Source organism: Primulina huaijiensis, chromosome 15, assembly GCF_012295235.1.
Source record: "Primulina huaijiensis isolate GDHJ02 chromosome 15, ASM1229523v2, whole genome shotgun sequence".
NCBI classification, from domain to species: Eukaryota; Viridiplantae; Streptophyta; class Magnoliopsida; order Lamiales; family Gesneriaceae; genus Primulina; species Primulina huaijiensis.
This window is the reverse complement of record NC_133320.1, coordinates 3,145,765-3,167,467: the sequence shown is the minus strand read 5'-3', so window position 1 is coordinate 3,167,467 and position 21,703 is coordinate 3,145,765. Positions and strand designations below refer to the sequence as shown.

At 34.3% G+C, this 21,703-nt stretch overlaps 4 protein-coding genes across 6 annotated transcripts; 2 read left to right on the top strand and 2 right to left on the bottom strand.

The window, feature by feature from the left end:
• The first annotated feature begins 96 nt into the window (after positions 1–96).
• On the top strand, positions 97–3,561 carry LOC140958880 (ubiquitin-conjugating enzyme E2 5-like). Of its 3 annotated transcripts, none has more exons than XM_073416468.1 (7): positions 97–115; positions 1,410–1,477; positions 1,592–1,671; positions 1,894–2,008; positions 2,182–2,234; positions 2,759–2,887; positions 3,248–3,561. In XM_073416468.1, the coding sequence occupies exons 2-7, from the start codon at positions 1,434–1,436 to the stop codon at positions 3,391–3,393; spliced, it is 567 nt and encodes a 188-aa protein (XP_073272569.1). In that variant the 5' UTR covers positions 97–115; positions 1,410–1,433; the 3' UTR covers positions 3,394–3,561. The 3 variants fall into 3 exon arrangements, with proteins under 3 accessions (XP_073272569.1, XP_073272567.1, XP_073272568.1); XM_073416466.1 differs by having other exon boundaries at positions 108–405; XM_073416467.1 differs by lacking the exon at positions 97–115 and adding an exon at positions 127–148.
• A 5,348-nt stretch (positions 3,562–8,909) lies between these two features.
• Positions 8,910–10,709, top strand: LOC140958198 (RING-H2 finger protein ATL46-like). The gene has a single exon (XM_073415566.1). It carries the CDS (start codon positions 9,433–9,435, stop codon positions 10,564–10,566), a length of 1,134 nt encoding a protein of 377 aa, XP_073271667.1. The 5' UTR covers positions 8,910–9,432; the 3' UTR covers positions 10,567–10,709.
• A 967-nt stretch (positions 10,710–11,676) lies between these two features.
• Positions 11,677–15,038, bottom strand: LOC140960494 (uncharacterized). Its single transcript, XM_073418781.1, has 7 exons — positions 15,006–15,038; positions 14,832–14,912; positions 14,561–14,737; positions 13,263–13,433; positions 12,939–13,151; positions 12,760–12,848; positions 11,677–12,528 (listed from the first exon to the last, which is right to left on the bottom strand). Exons 3-7 carry the CDS (start codon positions 14,718–14,720, stop codon positions 11,797–11,799), a joined length of 1,365 nt encoding a protein of 454 aa, XP_073274882.1. The 5' UTR covers positions 14,721–14,737; positions 14,832–14,912; positions 15,006–15,038; the 3' UTR covers positions 11,677–11,796.
• Positions 15,039–18,427: 3,389 nt separating this feature from the next.
• Positions 18,428–20,580, bottom strand: LOC140958335 (homeobox-leucine zipper protein HAT5-like). Its single transcript, XM_073415751.1, has 3 exons — positions 20,075–20,580; positions 19,621–19,994; positions 18,428–18,855 (listed from the first exon to the last, which is right to left on the bottom strand). Exons 1-3 carry the CDS (start codon positions 20,154–20,156, stop codon positions 18,493–18,495), a joined length of 819 nt encoding a protein of 272 aa, XP_073271852.1. The 5' UTR covers positions 20,157–20,580; the 3' UTR covers positions 18,428–18,492.
• Positions 20,581–21,703: the final 1,123 nt, after the last annotated feature.

Genomic DNA, 21,703 nt, shown 5'->3' with positions numbered 1-21,703 from the left:
CCCAACATACGGGCCAAAGATTTGATTTATTACCATGTCTGTAAATAAATAAAAATTACCGTCTGAACAATGCGAAAACTGAGGAACATTGTGCGGTGCAGAGGAAAAGGCGGAGGTGACCAACGCCTTGTCTTTTTCCCACGTTTAGCCAAGTTTTCGTATGCGTCGCTAAAGCGAGGCCACGTGCAAACTTGAAACCAAAATCTTTGAGACCAACACAAGGATTCTATACTAGCATTTCGACACCTAAAATTCGTTTGCTTTCCTCGTCGCTTTATGGTTTCTTATCTTCATTATTATCTTCAATACGTCCACATCCTGCTGAACAGAAATATATATATACACACACACACGTACAGTCTTGTGGGCTATTGATCTAGCGATCGAGATTGGATCGTTTTGGGCGTGAGTTGATAGATGATGCTAATCTTGCTTCTTTTTTTCTGTTTTTTTGGAAAGAAATTATCTGGGTTTTCGTTTTTAGGTTTTGAAGTGGGTGATTTTGGTTTTTTTGTGATTTGCTGATTCTTGATTTATATTTTGATTAGTGGGATGTTTGTTATTTTCTGGATTGAATATTTTTTCTCTATGCATTGGAGGTTGGATTCTTGGTTGGTTCTTGAACATGTGTTTGCCTAGTTTGATGATTGCTTATGTCCCACAGATTGTTTATACAGATTTCATATTAGTTTTCATGAACCAAGAGAGGGAGGATAGAGTGAAAACAAAAGTTTACCAATTGGAGTATCAGTGGGACCTCAATTAGGAGCTATCGATTTCACGTGAGGTTTTTCCTGCACGGATCGTCAGTGCGGTGTGCCTAAATTAGTTCTGGAAATTAGAATAATGAATATTTCATTCATCATACTAGGACTCTGTTGTGTTTTCAACCTTTCATGGTTAGCAGAATAGTTTATAAGATAATGAGAAGAGTTTGAAATAGGGCAAACCCAGCAACGATGCGTGAAAACTACATAGTTAAAAGAGTGGAATCATTAGCATTTATGAAAATGTTGTTTTAAAAAGAGTAATTGTAGCAAAAACAAATCATTTGCTTGTGAAGTTCCCCTGTTGAGTTTGAAATGTGGGAAACAATCTGTGTTGTGAGAGAGATTGAACTGGTTAATAGCCATTAACTTCAATGTTTCTGCGCTCTTAGTTTATTTTCAAATGGCCTATGCTATTACTTCAATGAAATCTAAGAACATGGTTTGTCCTGCATGGCCTTTACCACAAAAGGGATAATTTATTTCCTTTTAAGTTAATGAAAGGACAGATATATTAAGGAGCCGATATGAATAATTTTATGTCGGATAATTGTACCCTTGTGATCTTGGTTCCTCTATTAAGTATTTTTTCTATGTTTTGAAATAAACATATGATTTTGTTTTCGTCGTGTTCCTCCATAGGCTGGGAACAGGTAATTCTACAAAATGTCTTCTCCAAGCAAAAGGCGGGATATGGATGTCATGAAACTGTAAGGGCTTCCTCGATCTCATTCTCTGATAATATTTTGACCCCTTCATGTTTTTTCTGAGTATGATGAGCATTCTTTTAATACTTCTGTGTTTGTTTACTTTTCTGGCTGTAGAATGATGAGTGACTACAGTGTTGAACCAATAAATGATGGAATCAATGAGTTCAATGTGGAATTTCACGGTCCGAAAGAAAGTAATGTTACCTTGGCTTTATAGGTTCCATTATATGGTTACCGTTTACCCTCTTAATATGAGCTGTAGTGAGCCCACATCAGTTCCTTGGGATTATGGAATGGTTTCTAAATTTCAGACCTATCACCTGATATGATAAATCTTTTGAGTTTGGGCTTTGCCCGTGGGCTTATGGCACAATAGCGCCACAAATGGATGTGATATTCTTGCTACTTTATTGCAGGTCCTTACGAAGGCGGAGTTTGGAAAGTTCGTGTTGAACTTCCTGATGCTTATCCTTACAAATCTCCTTCCATTGGGTTTCTCAACAAAATTTTCCACCCAAATGTCGATGAGCTGTGAGTCTATTTTTCTTTTTCGTATGGTAGGTATTGACAAATAAAAGTATGGAGGTTTCTCCAGTATCCTAATGTTGCTTGTACATTCTAATGTTTGGTTTACAATAGCTTTCCTTTGTTTCAGGTGTTGCTTAGTTTATGGTGCTAACGAAATCCAATTTTTTCTGTAATAGGTCCGGTTCTGTGTGCTTGGATGTCATTAACCAGTCATGGAGTCCAATGTTTGGTAAGTTGAGAGTTCCCAGAAAAAGGAAGTCGCATTTTATGTATCGTCATTCTACACGTGTAACTCTTAATAAAAAATATGGCATGCTCTACGCAATCCGGTTTTATCATGTCTCATTATCCTTTAAGAAGTAGGTACTTTGTAGGTATCGTGATTTATCCATTCTAGACCCTATCATGAATGACATTAGGTAGAAGTCCAGTCCATGTGCTATTTTCGCTGTTCTATCTAACTTAGTTTGATATTATATTTTCTGATTTATATTCCTTCCATTAAATGGAGATATCCGCATCTGCGTTATTTTTGCTATCCAACCCATACTCAATTGGATAGTAATTTTTTTTATCCATATTCGATCCCCTAAAAGGGGACATCCCCATGGGCAGGTATCCTTTTTTTCAGATAGAACTAGCTTTGGTTTATAATTTAATATTTTAAACTACATGAAAAAATATAAAATCCAAAAATTGAATTTCTAGGCTCCAGCAACTGGGCTATCAAGAATCCTATAATTTTATGTGCAGATCTCTTGAATGTGTTTGAGGTCTTCCTGCCACAGCTTTTGCTCTATCCGAACCCATCTGACCCTCTGAATGGGGACGCAGCGTCTCTCATGATGAAAGATAAGGTGCAATACGATCAAAAAGTGAAAGGTGATTCGATTCATTCTTCTTCTCTTATGAATCCATAGTTTCAAATCGCACTAATACGAGAAGATAATAATAAGATTGGTTGGTTGCAGTCTCGCCTTTACATTTTCTCTGTGTGCATAGACAGTTAGTGAAAACTTAGCTATTCCATCTTTGTTTGACTAATATTTTGATATACAAGTATACGACCTCCTAAATTTTCTAACTTTTTATGCACCTTTAGGATTATGCGTATAAATGATCTACTCAACATTTAAGTATTGCTGTATGCATAGGATTAAGGTCCCGAGTAAATAAAGAAGTCGAAGAATGTATAAATAAATAAAAATTATCCGACGACCAAGATTATATGTGCCTGTGCAGAGTACTGTGAGCGTTATGCAAAGAAAGAACACATCGTAAACACTTTAACGGAAGAGAGCGACGAAGAAGTAAGCGAGGATGAGGCATTCAGTGATGGCCAGACTGATAGCGATGACGATCAAATCGCGGGACGTGCGGATCCTTAGGCAAGTTGCAAGGGATCCATTTTTTAAAATATGTTTTGTATCATTTTTATGTTTATTTTTGTAATTTAGGAGCTGCAATTATTATGGAAAATTCTTGTATGTGTTTGTGAGGTAAAGCAGATGAAGAAGATGGTTTTACATTCAGATTAATCCAAAACCATGTCATCCTCTTGTATTGTTTGATGGACATTATTTTAATTTGTATTCCGGGAGGTATTTCTTTTATGTATAGCAAGTATTTTTATAAAATAAAAATAAATATATAGTTAACTAGTTGTATTTTTATTCAATTTATTTATATTTATTAGAACATAGTTGTTGGTTTGCGGAAACGTAATCAATCTTGATTTTAATTATAGCAAAACTTGTTGGTGTGTTTTTAACATATTTAATAAGTGTATAGTTACAAGATGTCAGGTTGAGAGATTTAACAAGCTGGTAGTTAAATGAAGTCAAACTGAAAATCTGACGATATCAAGTATTTCAATGATATCTTAAAAACCGGTAATCTAAATAACTATTGGCCCAATCAGTTTGAAAGTTAACTCAATTATCTAGAAATCATAGTTCGAGTGAATTAGGATGTTATCGAGGTGAAACGGTGGTCGCAAGATTCAACGGACCAAACATCCTCGAGTCAGATGGCTCGATAGACCAGTTCTGATATTTTGATGATATCTTTAAACTCAATAATTGTACTGGAACGATTCAACATAAGTTGGAAAGATAAGACAATGATCTATAAATCATCTTCAAAGATTTTGAATCGAAGAATAAAAGCCTAATAATTTGCGATGAAGTTGTTGGTTCTACACAGATTGAAGAAAGAGCTCAATCTTGTATCACTCCGGTATTTCAAGCATATATCTTTTATATGAACTCTAAATTGAGTGATTCTTGATTCTATAGAAAGCTAAGAAAAAGAGCTATAATGTTCATGTTTGCCATTTTGCCCAGAATCAACGAATCATGAGCTATATTCACCGAACCAGACCACATTTTACACGACTGTTTCACTCGACCATTTTGATCATCCACTCGACCATTTTGCTCATCCGACCAGTTCATTCATTCAACCATTTTGCTCCTGGAACCGGAACGCACCAGCAACCTACAAGAAAATCAAATAAGACCATTGTAATGTCAGAAAGAGTACATAACTTTTTTTCCAATTGTCATATTCTTGTGTCCAATGGCTAGCTATTGCATTTTCTCATACCTTGCATCTGAACGGCTCGTTTCTTACAACAATCAAGTAAAAATTAAAAAAAAATTTTGTGAGATCGAGCGATTGATCTTATAAAATGTGTAGTAGTTCAATCGTTATATTTCGATTGTCTACTCAGAAAACATTATTATTGTACCAAAATAATATTTCTCTCGATCATTTCATTTCTTATCATCAATGGAAATTGAGTTCATGACTTTAATTTTAGGAAAGAATGTTCGTCGTTTATTAAAATTTATAATTGATGGTAAATCTCATTTTATAGACAAGTGATTTTTTATTAGACTTTTTTTTTTAATCAAAACAACATTATTATAAATAATCTTTGACCCAGTTGGACTATGTTAAGTGAGCAGAAGCATAACACGTCATTAATTAATATAGAAATTTTGAATTGTTATTACGATTTCGGCTTAATTAACTGAAATTGAAAACCCAACTTTTTTTTCAACTCTAAATTATTTTGTGCGAGTGAAAATGTGGTTTTACAGTTGTTAATTATATGTATACGAGTAATAATTACTCCGATTAAGAAGTGATCAAACTATGACATAATAATTGATTTGTACAATTATCATGAACTATGATTTTTTTATAAACCAATAAAAACTCGATTTTACTAATTAATATCGAAATTAAGATCTTGTACTAAATTTTCTTCGTTTCGATAATGTGAGGTTTGAATTGTTGTATAAAACAAAAGATTTCGACTACAACTGAAGTACTGAACCATATCTGCGTCCTACTTGCTAGTTAATCCGGGCATCTCGTAGCGGCAAACAGGACAACAATGACATCTTCTGAGCCATTTTTTGATGCACTCCCCGTGAAATATATGCGAACACGGCATTGTTGCTACATTGTCGCAACCGGCTTCGAATTCTTCCAGACAAACCACACAACTCCCATGATTTTCATTCGAGTATTCTATCGTCTTGCTCTGCAAAGATTCGATGGATGCATCTGTGGCTGGAATCATAGCAGCTTCCACGGCCTCTTCGCTCGCCCAATCGATGTAACGACTTTCGTCGATAGCGAAATCATGAACCAGCGTCAAATCAAAACCAATTCTCAGATGATGGTGGTGGTGGCGACGAGTGCTGGACTCGACGAGAATGTCCCATGCAGTATTTAGTGCTACCTGAGACAAATTTTGACGCTCCAAAAACGATAATGGGAAATCTTCCAGCCCTTTAAAAACTGCAGCCCGCAAAATAAATTTCCGGCGCGTGTTGATTCTTGGAATGCTGTAGGTCATCGATTTCACGACCGCCGGGGACTCCAGATCTTCGAGGAGGTGTAACTCCGTGGAATCTTGGGTTGTGACCCAACGATTATGTTTTTGTTTGCAAGAAAAGTTGAAAGTTATTTGATCATGTCGAGATTTCTTAGCAGGCGTTGCTTCTATGAACGATCTTGGGTTTGACACCACCAATTCTTTCTGAAACTCATAGAAATATGGATCCATGCTGTTCTTCAAGATTTCAAGAACAAATCAAAGGATTGTGCGATGAAGATCGTGAACAAAGATAGAAAATCGAGATTTTGTTGCAAATTTTGGTGGGGTGGGGGCGTATTTATAAACTAGCTCTTGGGGTCCTTCTACCTTAATTTGTATTTGAGGATTAGACCTCTAGTTGTTTTAGGATTGAGAGAATCGAAATAGATTTTCTTACCTAAAATACTTTTAAAGTGATAAAATAGAGAAGTTAGAATCATAGAATTAGATTTACACTTATCCAAATATTTTAATTTTAAAAAATTACAAGTGTCGAAAATCTATTCGAGTTTTATGATAAAACATCGATATAAGATGGAGAAAAAATGATAAGAAAGAGATATAATAGATATTACTAATAAGATTGTATATATCATCAACGTTACATGACAAATATTTGTGTAGAAGTAAAATTGTTAATAGATTTTGATGTCACGTTGACACATTAAACTTGAGTGGTTGCTATGAGATGTTTAGGTATTATATAATAGTAAAAACATATAATATAAGATAAGATTATAGCCTTTTGACATAAGAAGCGTATGTACGAATTAATTTTTTTTATGGAAAAAAAATTAATGTATGAATTATATGAAAATTAAAAACTTAAAAAATTAATAAAATGTTATAGATTATATGATAATTTAAAAATTCAAAAGTATAGATATATACAAAGAAATATTTTATTAGAATATTATAGTTATAGATGAGATACAAATTTAGTAAAATAGGGTTTTATAATATGATATGTATTTTTTGTTAATAAAAAACATAATATGATTAAAGCTAGTTATTATAAGCCCTCGACCTTAATAGATAACATAGATTAGTAAACTCGGCACTTTATATAGATTAATTTTTAATAGTTTTTAAAAATAAAAACTGAATTCCTGAATTAATTAGATTCTATCGATTAATTTGGTTTATACATTAATGTTTAACATAAAATAAAAGTTTCTATATAATACTTTGTTCAAATATAATATTTGAGTTCCTTTAGGTAGATTTAAATGTTTTTTTTTTTTGTACTCTCTTTATCCGAGATAAGCAAATATAGTGTCCATGTTCAGGTTTCGCCAGTAATACAGATAATTATATTATATTTTTGTAAGCTGAAAGAATATCATATTTGTATTCTAAAAATAAAATAATAATATTGTGCATGTATTGGACAAAAATATACCATATACTTTATCTATATTATAATTTTGTGCTTGAAACAAAATTAATTTCTTAAAAATTAGGTGCGTAATTTCAGCCCCATTCAGTGGGCCGTAACTGTATCTCGGGCTCACTGCCTTTGAAATACGACAAGGACTTCGCTTCGTTTCACGCTCTTCAGAAACGCGTGCGATTCACCGAAAGTAATTATTTATTTACGATTGTTTTAAAAAAAAATTTAAAATTTTTTTATAATATATATTTTAGAAGCAGAAAACCAAAATTAAATCAGATATTTCGAAAATATTAATTTATAATAAAAAAATTTAAATTGTTCCACCGTAGTAGTATTTAATATATATAATTTATGAAACGCAAAACATTATTTACGTTCCAAAAAATATTAATTTCGTCATATCTTGCTTTTTATTTATTTAATTAATTATTATTATCAAGATGATCTATCCATGACGTTTAGTTGATTTCCAAAACCAAAATTATATTATATTATTTACTATAATGGTTTTACTTAAAATTTAATAAAAATAATAATATGTCATAATTTTATTTCATTTTTTTATTAATTTATTTTTTACATTGATCACACAATTTTAACAAGGAATATAAATTTACTTTAGTCACATTGCTAGTATGAACTAATATAAACTAATAATTTGATTTTTTTTCCCATTTTGACGGATCACAAAATTTTTTATGAGAATGTCTCAAGTGTCACTTTCGTGATATATATCTCCAACCTGACCCAACTCATATGAAAATATATTTTTTTATTTCAAAGTATCATTTTTCGACTCAGGTATAGACCGAGTCAATATTTCTCACGGATATATATATACGTGAGAGTGTTTCACAAAAAACTTAATTTGGATGGATTCATTATTAATTTTTAAAAATAATGATATTTTATTTTGAATTTATTCTTAATTTGTACGTGCTAAATAAAAATAAAAAAATCTTGTGAAGATAATTTCGTCATATATTTTTAAATTTATTTATTATTTATTTTGATTGTTTTATTTTATTTCTTAAAAAGTAAGAAAACATTAAAAAAATAATTAGTTAAATAAAAAAAGCACCATGTAATATTATCAACAATTTGGCAATCATCATTAATGTGGCCGCCGTATCTATTGCTTCTAATTGATTCTCCATTACATATAGAATAAGTTTCTTATAAGACGATCTCACGAATTTTTATCTGAGACGGATCAACTCTACTCATATTTACAATAAAAAATAATAATCTTATCATAAAAAGTAATAATTTTTCATGGATGACCCAAATAAGATATTCGTCTCACAAAATACGACCTGAAACCGTTTCATACAAATTTTTATCATACATATATTACCTATGAAAGTACACCCGTTCTCTTTAGGGTTATACATACACGTTACTCTTTGTGAGTAATTAATATTTGCAAAAAAATTCAAGCACACTCTAATTTTTCAGATTATAAAGTCAAGAATGTCTAAATGCATCCCTTTACTTTAAGATTATGACTATTTTTTCGAATAAAATAACTATGCTTTTTTGTGTAGAAAATAAACACGATTAAATAGATTGATTGATACTTGGTGAAACTGAAATCTTGGCTCTATGCTTTATACATATCCATGAGTAAAATTTAAAAATACACGTTTTGAAACCAAATTTCCCTTCAAAACTTCTCTCGATCCCCTGCAATATTATATATGATATGGCTGTAAGATTCCAACCAAAAGCTGTGTCTTTAGGTTATTCTGCAAATTCAAGAAACTGGTCCACTCAATAACAAGGTTGGTAAAATACTCGATCTTTAAAGTTTCCTGGTGTCCCCATCTTTTTCTTACGATCGTCGAGCAATCAGTGAGTAGGTATTTTCAATCTGAAAAGAACATAAATTGTTCTTTATTAGCCCCTGATGTCACACACTTTCTTTTTGTACGATTGCGTGGGCTAAAGATTTTGAACCTGTCTTATTTTTTTGTGGGTGTCGTGTGTTTGGGGGGTGTTTCGTATCGAAGTGGTTGGTGTTTGATTCTTGGCTTTAGTGAATGGAAGAGGATAAAAAAAGTGGATGCCTTTTTGGTTTCTTGTTCAGAAAATGGGTGGGCAGAGTTTCAGTTGTTTGTTAAATTGATTGGTCCAATGGAGGGACTGCGAGTGCAGAAATGGTCTTCTGGGCATGCCCATTTGAAAATTTCTTGGATTCAGCGTCGAATTTACCAAAAAGATGGGATTTTGATATATCCACCTTCTTCTTCATTGGGTGTTGGCAGTAATTTCCATGATGAATCGAGCCCTCCTCCGTCTTCATCTGCCTCTAAAATTAACCCTGCTGTTCTATTTATCATTGTCATTTTGGCAGTTCTTTTTTTCATAGCTGGGCTTCTACACTTGCTTGTTAGATTTCTTACGAAGAACCAATCATCCTCTGATTCTGATAGAAATTTAGAGGCTTCAACATCTGATATCCTTGAGAGACAGCTGCAACAGCTCTTTCATTTACATGACTCTGGTCTAGATCAAGCTTTTATTGATGCGCTGCCCGTGTTTTCGTACAAGGAGATCGTGGGTCCAAAGGAGCCGTTTGATTGTGCCGTTTGCCTGTGCGAATTCTTGGAGATGGACCAGTTAAGATTGCTTCCGATGTGTAGTCATGCCTTTCATATCAAATGCATTGATACTTGGCTGATGTCGAATTCGACGTGCCCTCTCTGCAGGGGAACCCTCTTCGATCCGGATTTCTCCATTGAAAACCAGGCGTTCGAATTAGATGATTTTAGGGAAGAAGATGGATATCATGGTTATAGAGAAAACGCGTTCCCTATCATCCGGAAGAGGGTGGAAATTGAGGAAGTTGCTAAAGAAAAGGGGGTTTTCCCGGTTAGGCTTGGTAAGTTTAAAAGAATTGACAATGTGGATGGGGACTTAGGAGGTGAAACAAGTAGTAGTAAGTTGGATGCTAGAAGGTGTTACTCAATGGGTTCGTATCAATATCTGCTTGGTGATGTGAATCTTACGGTGTCGTTGAGCCAAGATCGAATGGGCCCTAACGCAAAGATCGGTAAACGGATGGATCAAACAGGTAATCCTTCAGCCGAGGAGAGTACAGAAGGGAAGAAAATAACTATAGGTACAAAGAATGATAGCTATTCTGTTTCCAAGATTTGGTTGTGGTCAAAAACGGGGAAATTCGGTAGTTCATCTGCTACCCCTTTGGATCATCCATCTTCTCTAAACAAAGACTTACCATGGATTCGTAGAACAGAAGCCGTTTGAAAGGTATTTAGCTTCCATTTTTCTTGATCAAACGCCAATCGGTTAGCCATAGTGTTGGAGGAAAACATAGTGAATGAAATGTAAAAGGTTGGATCTTTAAACGATTCAAGCAAGAGCACTCTTATGTTAATTCTTCTTTTTTTCATCTGCTGTTAACTTGTCAAGAAAATTCAATTTCATAACTACATCAAGATTTGGTAGAGAATCTTGGGAACTTCGAAATTGAAACACGACGATTGGCCTGATATGGGCAGTTAGATCACTTGTTCTAATGGGAAGTCGAGGGCCTAAATAAAATAAAGAGCCACCAAATTTTGTGTGTATTTCTTTATGAAGACTGAGTTTTGTTTTCAAGATGTGGCAAGTGGTTATTCGGTAAAATGCTGCCGTCTCAGCAACTTTACGAGTTGAACCAAAAGGGGGCAAACACAACCACGATTTTCTCCAAAAAAAAAAAAAATTCAGAATTAAAATCGTGTTCGACTTTGGTTCCAAAACCGGAAATGGAGTAGAGACTTAGTTCGAATTGGTTACTAAAAATAAGAATCCCAAATTGAACTGCGGAACCATATCCTGTTTTTTTTTAATAAAAATAAGAATTGAAATCGTTTTCGATTTAGGTATATTTTAATATATGTAATATATGTTTTATTATCGTCACATGAGTCATGTCAAAAAATATCGATATCAAATAAAGAACATCAGTTGGATTTACTCATCTTTTGAGAGCTTGAAAATGGAAGGGGAAAAAAAAGATAAAGGTTGAAATTTTTTTAAAATGTTTTGTTTGGTAGTCTTTTAAGGAAGGGAAATGGAAAGAAGCACAAACAAAAAATTTGTTTTCAAATAAATAAAACTTATTTCCTTTCTTTTTTCTTCTTTTATTTTCTCTTTCTTAAAAATTCATCATGGCTGTCACAAAATCGAATCGCTAAAAGTCTCAACATTTATATATAATATGCTTATTTAGTTAATCATATTCTCTATACTTTGAACTAAATATATCGAAAACTGTTAAATTTCGAATTATTTAACGAAAATATAATATATAATGTCCATGAAATATATGCGTGAGTGTGACATGGCTATAAAATTTGTAGAAGACTTCTAATTTTTGAGGCTCCGTTTGGATCATAACTAGCAGGCTTGCAAAAAACAATAAAGTGAATCAAACATCATACATCGTATTTTATACATTAAATCCTAGGAAATATTTTAATGTGTAAAACATTAGTAGCCGTAGGAGGAGTAACTCATGCAGTTGTATCTTGATCTTATATTCTGACTATTGTAACTTGATGGTTCTGCATAGTCAACAGCCTTTATCACCATTGCCTCGCGTCGTCCAATATGTTCTTGGACGGCCCCGAATACTATCTCATTTGTCTCGCAGTTTTCATGCTCGTAATAAGTTTGGGGGCTCGACAAGTTATGCTTCTGATGATACTGGTGATGTTGCAGTTGATGCATTTGATATGGTGTTTGCTGGCGAAAATCTCCATTCCATCCATCGTGATTGTAAGATTTGCTTTGCATGGATTGGTGCCGAGTATTTTCTGTGTCCTTAGTCATGAATGGGTAGCTTTTGCGTGGGGTTGGTTCTCTCGAGTCAATTGGTGGGGGCTCATCTTCTTGTGGGATCATGAAGCTTTCTTGCAACGGCCAGGCGTTCCCTTGTTTTGAAGGGTGTCGATGCTGCTGTTGTTGCTGTTGATGTTGATGTTGCTGTTGCTGAATGGGGTGATAGGAAGGCTTTCTTCTGATACCAGAGAATAATCCGCCAAATATTTCAAAGAAAGACGAGCCCGTGTTGGAAATTAGTCGTCCTAATGAAGTGAAGAAGCCCTCGTCTTGTTGTTCGTATTTGTTGTCTTCCAATGGAATCAAGGGAGGCCGAATGGACTTAGGAGGGGGCCTGTGATATGGAGCAGGCGGCATGTCTCTGACATAAGCCTTCGGCTCCTTCAATAAAAGTGATTGGTAAAGAGAGAATGGAATATCACTATATTATCAGACTTGTAAAGAAATAACGTGGCTCTAATAAAGTTTAAATAACATTTTAAACTTTCGAACTCAAGCTGAATTTGAAGATGTCTGAGAGATACTTAGAGACATGTACGACACTGTCTGTGTAAAACTTGCTAGTTATAGTTATCATGATTCTGTTAGAATATTTGTACAAGACCTACTTACATTTTCGTATGAAAGCATCGTGGAAATCCGACGCTGCAACAAGGCCAACATGTAACCAAAGAAAACAGCCGCCGCGAGCACGGCTATGCCTGTAAGGATATTCACATTACAACATTTGATAAGCACCAAAGAAATACAATATGAAGGAGATGATATATATCTATAGAATTTCTTTTCACCTAAATATAAACTGCCTTCATACTGGGTAGAACAATCGTCTTCATGGAGTTGGATCTCTCGAATCGCTTGATTCCCTCTGTCTATTACCAAAAGGGAGCAGCTACTTCCAACATAGACCAAGTCAAAATCATTTGAAAACTTGGCATCTTCACTCGGTCCATCAATGTGCCCTCCTCCTCGGCTCAATCTCCCACCAGCAATTGTAACGACTCCTGCAAAAGATGACATTTATGTTCAAGCAAAAGTCGTGTGCCAAAGAATTTTTAAGGCATTTATTTGACTAATTCTCTAGCTAAGGCAAGGGCGGCACTAGAATAATTCACCTGTGTTGCTAATTTTGCGGATCGCCATATTCATAGTATCTGCAACATATATATTCCCTGAGTCGTCCACAGTAAGCCCTTTTGGATGGTACATTCTTGCTTCTCTTAGCTTTCCATCTACATGTCCCGTGTAACCTTCCGACGATCCGATAAGCAGCTTAGGTCTACTATCTGCAGCTCAAACATTTTTCTCGATGTCAAATTACATGGCACTGATTACTGATCATCTTGTTTCTTTTCCCAACTTACCTAGTCTTTTTCCTTCCATGTACAGTCTTTGTGAAGGGCTAAAGGGTTTAAACCAAAGCTTAAATTTATGCACTTGCCATCATTCTTTTCTATCCCTTTTAACCCTGAATATTTCTTGACATCATCTAACACAATATCCCAGTGATATATTGTAAAGTTTCTAATTTTTTTTGGGAGCATGACCCGAAAATAATAACGTCTCCCTAGTCTGTCCGTACCAAATATGAATAGAATTTAGCTTACATTAGAAGTTCACGGACTTTACAAAAGTAAGGCACAGTCTGAGTAACTTTTCCCTGTGACTTAAGCAAAATAATAAGATTTGTACTGGTAAAGCTAAAACTCATTGGAATCTAAAAGGGAATAAAGCGGTTGAGTTGCCCACCCCACCATTAAGGAACTTGGTCATAGAAGAAAAGTATCAGAAACCAACAAACTTGTAGAGGAGAATCAAATCCACCCCCCCCCCCCCCCCCCACACACACACACACACACACAAAGATCTACGGTGCTTAAAAACAAAGTGCTGTGTCCTCCGCTGAAAGATCAAACACAGAACAGAGGAGACACTGACTTCATATATTGGGAAAATTAAGCCATGAATATGGGTGGACGGACCTAGGAGATTCCTCCGGATGAAATACTTTTTTTTCATAAAATCTACATGTAAGAAATTAAAAAAAACTTAATCAAGGGCTAGGACCCCTCCTTTCTTGACCAGTTCGAACCCGGCAATAAAATTCAAAGGAAATATGGATTTAGCTGAATTGGTAGACTGGGCACAAAATTTTCATTCAAGGAGAAATGCTGGTGCCAGCTTTGCTCCTAAAGTACTCATAAAAGATATCAGATATTAGGAGTAATCTCCAAGGAAAGAATTCCATTAAAACAATAATAAGAATAATAATAATAAATAAATAAAATCTGATTGTTCAAATTCATGCCATGTAGTTTCAAAGATCAGAACTTTGTTGCAAAGGCAGCTTACTTAAACAACATTTTCAAAATTTTCAACATATAATTCAAGAACGAAAAGAATAGCAACGCACATCTGGACAAAGGAGCTGAGATCTTGTAAATATTGCTGTTCTCAGAGTCCAAAACCAGAAGCTCCCCAAATGCTGACACCGCCACCGAGTGTGGTGCGATCCCAAGCTTACTTCCATCGAACAAAGTCTCGACAACATACCCACTTTCGAATTTCATCATAGAACGACTCGAAACAGCTGAAATCACAAAACCCATCAAACGATTAACGCATAAAAAAAATGGTGAAAAAGGTAATCTTGAAATATGGGTTTCATTACACGGTCTGTGTACCTGTCTTGGTGGTTGATTTTAGTGACCACAACCACTTGAAAACGGCGGAAGCAACATCTGTGACAACCCCACCTACGATTTCTGAAACAAAGCGTAGAAAGTAAGATTCAAGAAAGAAAGAAAATGCGAGGATGTAAACCTCAAAGAACAAGGATGTTTGGTCTGTACACTCACTCGTAACAGGCGATGCAGAAACTGAAGAACACCCGANATATATATATATATACACACACACATATATACATACTGCTAATAACTTAATCCAGTGAACCCAGACATTTAAATATATTAAAATTTTATATAAATTTTACGTTGAGCTAAAACAATTTTGATCCATTTTTTTTAAGATATATCAAAAAGATCCCTCGATTTATAAATTTATACGTGTATTATCCTGATATCAATTTTTTGCAAAAATGGTAAATATGTGTGTGAGTGTATATATATATATATGGTGAAGATATATTGTTTTGGGAGTGAAAGTGAAGGGGTGTGTGCAACAAAGGGAAGGATTAAAGAAAGGGAAGATGGGACATTGATTTTAGTACTGCTAACTAAAATATTTAAAGCAGATAACAGATGTCTGCTGCTTTTGTTGTCTCCATGGTAGTAAACAATACAAAACAAAAGGGCAACTCGAGAAATTTAATGTAACAGTCGAAAGTGGATGGGATTACACACAAATGCTTGCACTGGAGATATCAGGCTTTGTTCGTTTAGATTTCATTGTACTTGGGCATGTTTGTTTTCAGAAAATATTTGTGTGATAAATAATTATAAAAATTATTGATATAATATAATAACTACATTTAACTTTTAAATATTATTATAAAAAATTTATTATATCAAAAATATGTATATTGTTTGAGATGGTGCTTAAACGAGGATAAATATTTTCTCTCATTGAATTTGACTTTTTTGTCTTGGTTAGAGCCGTCAATTCAGGATGGGGTACGTCGTGTCGGCCGTCCCGCGACCAAATTTAAGTGGGTTGGTTGAAATTTTTTTAACTAATTTAAAGACGGGCTTAGATGAACCAACCGTCAATTCAAAAACTTTTAAAATATAGCAAAAATTTATATTATCCGAAATTAGAAGATTTTGGCCGTCAAAAGAGATCCGAGTACTCAATTGATACCCGAAGAGGCCGACGAATAAATTTTATAGATTATTAGCTGTGTCGTAAAGCAAAGTCCGAGGCTTTGAGAAGTGCCCGGCAAAACTCCAACGCATAAATCAGTAGTTGATCGTTAAAGCTTATAGGAAATAGAGCACTTGAATAATAATGATGATGACGACTATAATGATGATAATTTATAAGACTCCGTTTGGCACGTATGATAAGATAAATAAATGATTAATAATTATATGGATTATAAAATGAAAAATATGGATAAATAATATGGTGGGATAAAATACACGATGTTCGGTGGTATAAAATGACGACGATAATGATGATAATTTATAAGACTCTGTTTGATACGTATGATAAGATAAATAAATTATTAGTAATTATATGGATTATAAAATGAAAAATATGGATAAATAATATGCATGGTGAGATAAAATACACGATGTTTGGTGGTATAATTTTAACATTATAGATTAATTTTGTTTATTACCATGAAATTACTAAAGTATCCCCACTGTTTAATAAAACAATAAATATATGGGAATTAATAAAGGATCTCAAGAATTAATTAATTGAGTATGGAGCTCATTCAACTGATTTATAACCAATCAAAAATGAAAATTAGATTAGTGTTGTTGTCCTCAACTCTCGTGAAAAATGGTCTCACGTGTCAATTTTGTGATACAGATTTTTAACTCGATCCGATTCATAAAAAATATTATTTTCTATACTACAATTATTATTTTTACTTTAAGTATCGAGCTGATTGAAAAGATACGTGAGACCATACTCTTTTTTTGAAACAAGGAGATATGAACAAAAAATTGCTTCGTAACTTTGTATGATTGTCTTTCTTTTTTTTTTAAAAAAATAATGCACCTAAAACTTTGCTAAGTACTTTTTAAAATGAACTTATAAAATGACAAAGGGGAAATTTCAACTTTTTTGAACAAACGGTTAGAGAAATGGATTTCAGATAAATAGAAGGATGTTAGGGATAAGGATGGGTAGGGTATGGGTCGGATTTCATACCTCCATCCTCATACCTATTTATTAAATTCATCCTCATACCCATCCCCACACCCATCGGGTATTGAATTTCATCATCATCCCCATACCCATCGGATCATCGGATACTCATATCCTACTNGTCGGGTATCGGATCCTCCAACGAGTTCGGAGGAAATTGTCATCCCTAAATGATGTATATCAAAGGTACACATTGATTTGTTTAGATTTTGATTAAAAGAATTTAAGTTAAATATTCTCAAGTCTATTATTTTAAATTTAATTATATTTCTTTTCAACATAAAAACTTATTTGATACTTTTTTTACAAATTAATTTTATAAGATGAATCTTCAATCAGATTCGACTTATAAAAAATATTATTTTATGTCAAAAATATTAGTTTTTATCGCATGTATGGATCGAGTCGACATTCGTGAAACTGTCTTACATGAAATTTACTATTCTTTCAATATATTTGGATTCTTTTATCGAATTTAGTTTTATTTGGAATTCAAATTTTAAATAGCATTGTTGAGGTGTAATAATTATCTGTACTTCTTAGAACAATCGAAACGTGGTGTTTGAGTTGTTAGATAATTTAAAAGTTTTGAGTTGCACCATTACCACTAGCTATAACTTTTGAAAAAACGAAAAAACAATTGACCTCACAATTGATATCTGAGCAAAGGTCACGAATTCAATCCTCATTTGGATGCATTAAGTGCAATTATTGACAGAGATTTCAGGGGTGCGGTAATTTTTCTTGTTCGGTAGAGCAATTGAAACAAAGTGATTGAATTGTTGTATAATTTAAAAGACTTGAGTCACAATATCACCACCAATCGTAACATTTGATAAAATGACAAGCGTTCGCCGTACATACTTTCTTAAATATAATTATTTTCCATCCAGACCAATCATTACTTCGTAGATTTGGGTTGGCCATGATAATTAGATATCACATATGCCAGTCCAATTCCACCCATCTAATTCATGGCCCATCTATAAATTGATATGAAATTGGGGAATATATAAAATCACATGTTTCTGCCCTTCAATTCTAATATATTTTAACTCCAATGATCTTTGTTTGACCTTACAGTAACTCAAGTTCGAGTCCTCCCACCCTCTAGAATAAGATTTCAGATATATATTAAAACCGAATAATATGATTCAGTTGGTATATAATAATGCAAACATCATATAATATGTCTTAATATCAGATGAGTTACAAGTTATCGAGTACATTATAAACAGTTTTAAAATTTCTCGTTTTTTGATTGTTTAGTATTTAACAAAAATACAAATATTTATTGAAAAGGAGAATGACATTGTAATTTACATTTGAAGGGTAAATAAAGGTATACTTCTATTTCTAAGAGACCCTATGTCAAAGACCCCCTTAGATTATAGAATACAACATATATCATACATTCGTTACCATATTACAAGCACAAAAGGAAGTTAAATTATTTTATTAACTGATCATAAGAATATATAACAATGCCCATATTCTAAATTAAGTCCAGATAAACCAGCCGATCGGCTCCCCATCCCCATCTTCTTGGTGGTGCTCCGCCGCGGGGAAAACAAATTTGAAATAGCTGCCGCCATTGTCGCTGCCATCGTCCTCCTCGGCAGCCACCATGCAATCGGGGTAATGACTGCAGGGGAAGTAGGAGTCGCCGCTGTCGAGCAGCTGAGGGCCGTCGTCGTCCACCACAGCGCTGCCATCGCTGCCGATGCTTTGCGGGTCTTCCACCTTTATAGTGAGCTGGAGGCACGGTGGTGCGTCTGTCGGGACTGGATTCGATGCATGATGTGCCGGTGATTCTCCGACAGGCTGTTCTTCGGCTTTCGCCTTCTCCGTCAAGGAAAGAAGCTGTATCGGAAGGATCATCCTTGTAATATGTAAAATGTCTACCATTTTGACGATCATAACTTCATGACATAGTCTATGAAAGGTATATTTGCTTTTAAGAATTGAATTTAAGTAAAATCATTGGTCAAATTCTCGAGACCGGGATTGCTTTTAAGAATTGAAATTTCATCGTTATTTAAATTAGTGGGGGGTAGGATCGATGCTATTGTAATCTATGAAAGGATAAAAATTGATTGATGAGTCGATATCAAAGAAAGGCATCTTATTCTTTGGACTCGTCCAAACATGTCCTTATCAATTGTGAAACAGCGTCAATATAAAAGATTTGGATCATCAGCTGTATTTTTAGTCCAATACGTTTTTTACAAAAGACGATTAACTGATCATATCGTAGACCTTGCACAACGTCAGATAAATTTGAAAAGTTGTCTGATGAAACGAGATATCAGAGCTGATCATCTCGTGTACAAAGTTGATCAATAGCTATCGATAACAGTTGAAGAACGATGTTCTTTGAACATAACTTACCGTAGAAGGGCTTTTGAAATTTTTTTCCCAAAAATTTTCATATTTTCTGAATTTTAACTATCCCGGGAACTGTAACGAAAGGCTCCATGCGACAGTTTCGCAACGATCCAAATTATATATGGATGAACTCTTGATATATTATAATAATTTATAGCATTCGTTAAATCTTTTTTTGCAACGATGTTGTTCGAAATGAAGTAAAAGCTAGAAACTTGCGTGTGATTCGAATAAAGTTACCTCAGCTTTGAGTTTGTCATTTTCCTTGGAAATGGATTCATAATCGGAGACGAGTGAGTCGTAAGAGGATTTGAGCTGATCGAAATCCTTCTCAAGCTGTTTAGTCTTCCACCGTGCGCGGCGGTTCTGGAACCAAACGGCTACCTGCCTCGGCTGCAACCCCAGCTTCTTCGCCAGCTGAGTCTTCCGCTCCGGCTCCAGTTTGTTCTCAACCTCGAAGCTCTTCTCCAGCGAGTGAACCTGCTCAGGAGTCAGCCGGCGCTTCTTCCCCGGCAACTGATCGTCGTAATACTCTTCGTCGTACAGATCCTCCGACGTGCTGAAAAAGGGCCGCCTTCTCGAGGTTTCCTCCATGTTCATCACTGATCTTCCTCCTAGTATGGATCGAAAACTAGTGTCAATATACGAGAGTGTAACATGGGGAAGAGGAGTCAAATTATGATTGAATTTGTACCTCGGAAAATGGAGTCACCATTTCCAAGAAAAAGCATGTTGCCGTGGCACGAGAGGTCGAAGAAAATACGATCAGATTCCATTTTTTTTCCTCAGATCTCCGGCGATCTAACACAACGTCGTCCTGCTCAATATATTCACACACACAAACAAAGTTCCCCGGAGATAATTTAAGATATATATATATATATATAGATATATATATATATGTATATATATATATGATTTTTATTCGGAGATTTGGAGAGGGTTCTTTTGAGGATATTAGAATAACATGACTTTGTGGCGAAAGAAGCTGGTGCTCCACAGCAACCTCGCCTGAGTCTCCAGCGGGAAGATGCAAAATCCCATCATGCGAAGCAAAACTTGTCCCAGATCCGGCTGGGAGAACTACTGCTATCGAATTCCGATCGACGGCGGAGGAAATGGATTCGAACCAGAGATTCCGGAGAGGGGTAATTTGGTAATATAATCTATCTCCCTTCGGCTCTTTGGTGCTAAAGTTCTATGGGATGAGGCTGTAAGGTTATATACTGGTTTTTATGTCGTGAAATTACTATTTTAGACAACAGTGGACTTTGGAGTGTCGCAATCATTTGGTGAGGGGTGGATTGGACAATGGGGTGGATTATGGGTTTCGTTAAGTGAGGTTGACTAACTTGCGCTAGGGGGTGCGAGCGGGGAAGTTGTGATTACGTGGACAGAATCTGGACCGTTGAAAAATATCAGGAAATGCCTAATGGACAGCGCCGGATCAGATCAATAATGGAAATACAAATTCTTTATAGTGTTCCCATGCTCTGCTGTCGGGGAATTGTCGGTCGCAATCCAATCTCCAGTTTTCACCATGTCCATTTTCTATTTCTCACAATAACCAATTTTTTAAATTAAAAAACAATGCGATGTCTGATTTATGATTTTAATCTATTAATTTATATTTTTTTTAATTTTATTCATTTTTGTTAGAGTTCTGACGTAACAACAAAAATAATGATGACGAATAATATTGACGTTACGACAAATATTTCTTATATGTCTAATGTCACGTCAAAACTCAGATGAAAAATGATTATAAAAATACATTTAATGGGAATAAAATTATGAATTGATCGATAATATTATTAAAAATGAAAAAATATTTATATATAAGTTGTATAATCAAAAATATTTTTTCATTTTATATTCGAATTTTATCAACTGATAGACATGGCCAGGGAAATTGGTTCTTAGATCATCGGTGAAACATTTGAATGGTTGAATTCAAGAACAATAAATTTGAAAAATATCGATTAATTTTTTTTAAAAAAATTATAAAAATAATACTTATATCCATTGATTTGAAATCAACTAGAAACTGATTCGTTTATCTAAGAATTATTTATTGTCGAGCTAGTTTGAAATATAACGTTATATGATAATGAGACGTAGCTATATATCATTCTTCACATGCATTTCTCTGTCAATACCGTTTGATACACTTGATGAAGATGGACATTATCTATCTCGTGTTTATCTTATTTTTTAGTCATCTCGATTGCATCAATTGGCTCGTGATGAAACCATATGTAAGTTGCATTAGATATCTTTTTTCACTTATAAGTATGATATGAATGAAGTTTTACTATTATAT

Excerpts from the sequence above, each read along its gene's own strand:
- LOC140958880 (XM_073416468.1), top strand. The coding sequence starts at position 1,434 with ATGTCTTCTCCAAGCAAAAGGCGGGATATGGATGTCATGAAACT. Across the intron at positions 1,672-1,893 it reads ATTTCACGGTCCGAAAGAAA|GTCCTTACGAAGGCGGAGTT; the intron begins GTAATGTTACCT and ends ACTTTATTGCAG. Across the intron at positions 2,235-2,758 it reads GTCATGGAGTCCAATGTTTG|ATCTCTTGAATGTGTTTGAG; the intron begins GTAAGTTGAGAG and ends TTTTATGTGCAG.
- LOC140958198 (XM_073415566.1), top strand. The coding sequence starts at position 9,433 with ATGGAGGGACTGCGAGTGCAGAAATGGTCTTCTGGGCATGCCCATTTG.
- LOC140960494 (XM_073418781.1), bottom strand. The coding sequence starts at position 14,720 with ATGATGAAATTCGAAAGTGGGTATGTTGTCGAGACTTTGTTCGATGGA. Across the intron at positions 13,434-14,560 it reads CTCAGCTCCTTTGTCCAGAT|ATAGTAGACCTAAGCTGCTT; the intron begins GTGCGTTGCTAT and ends TTTGAGCTGCAG. Across the intron at positions 12,529-12,759 it reads CGATGCTTTCATACGAAAAT|GAGCCGAAGGCTTATGTCAG; the intron begins GTAAGTAGGTCT and ends CTTTTATTGAAG.
- LOC140958335 (XM_073415751.1), bottom strand. The coding sequence starts at position 20,156 with ATGGAATCTGATCGTATTTTCTTCGACCTCTCGTGCCACGGCAACATG. Across the intron at positions 19,995-20,074 it reads TGGTGACTCCATTTTCCGAG|GAGGAAGATCAGTGATGAAC; the intron begins GTACAAATTCAA and ends GATCCATACTAG. Across the intron at positions 18,856-19,620 it reads ATGACAAACTCAAAGCTGAG|CTTCTTTCCTTGACGGAGAA; the intron begins GTAACTTTATTC and ends CTTCCGATACAG.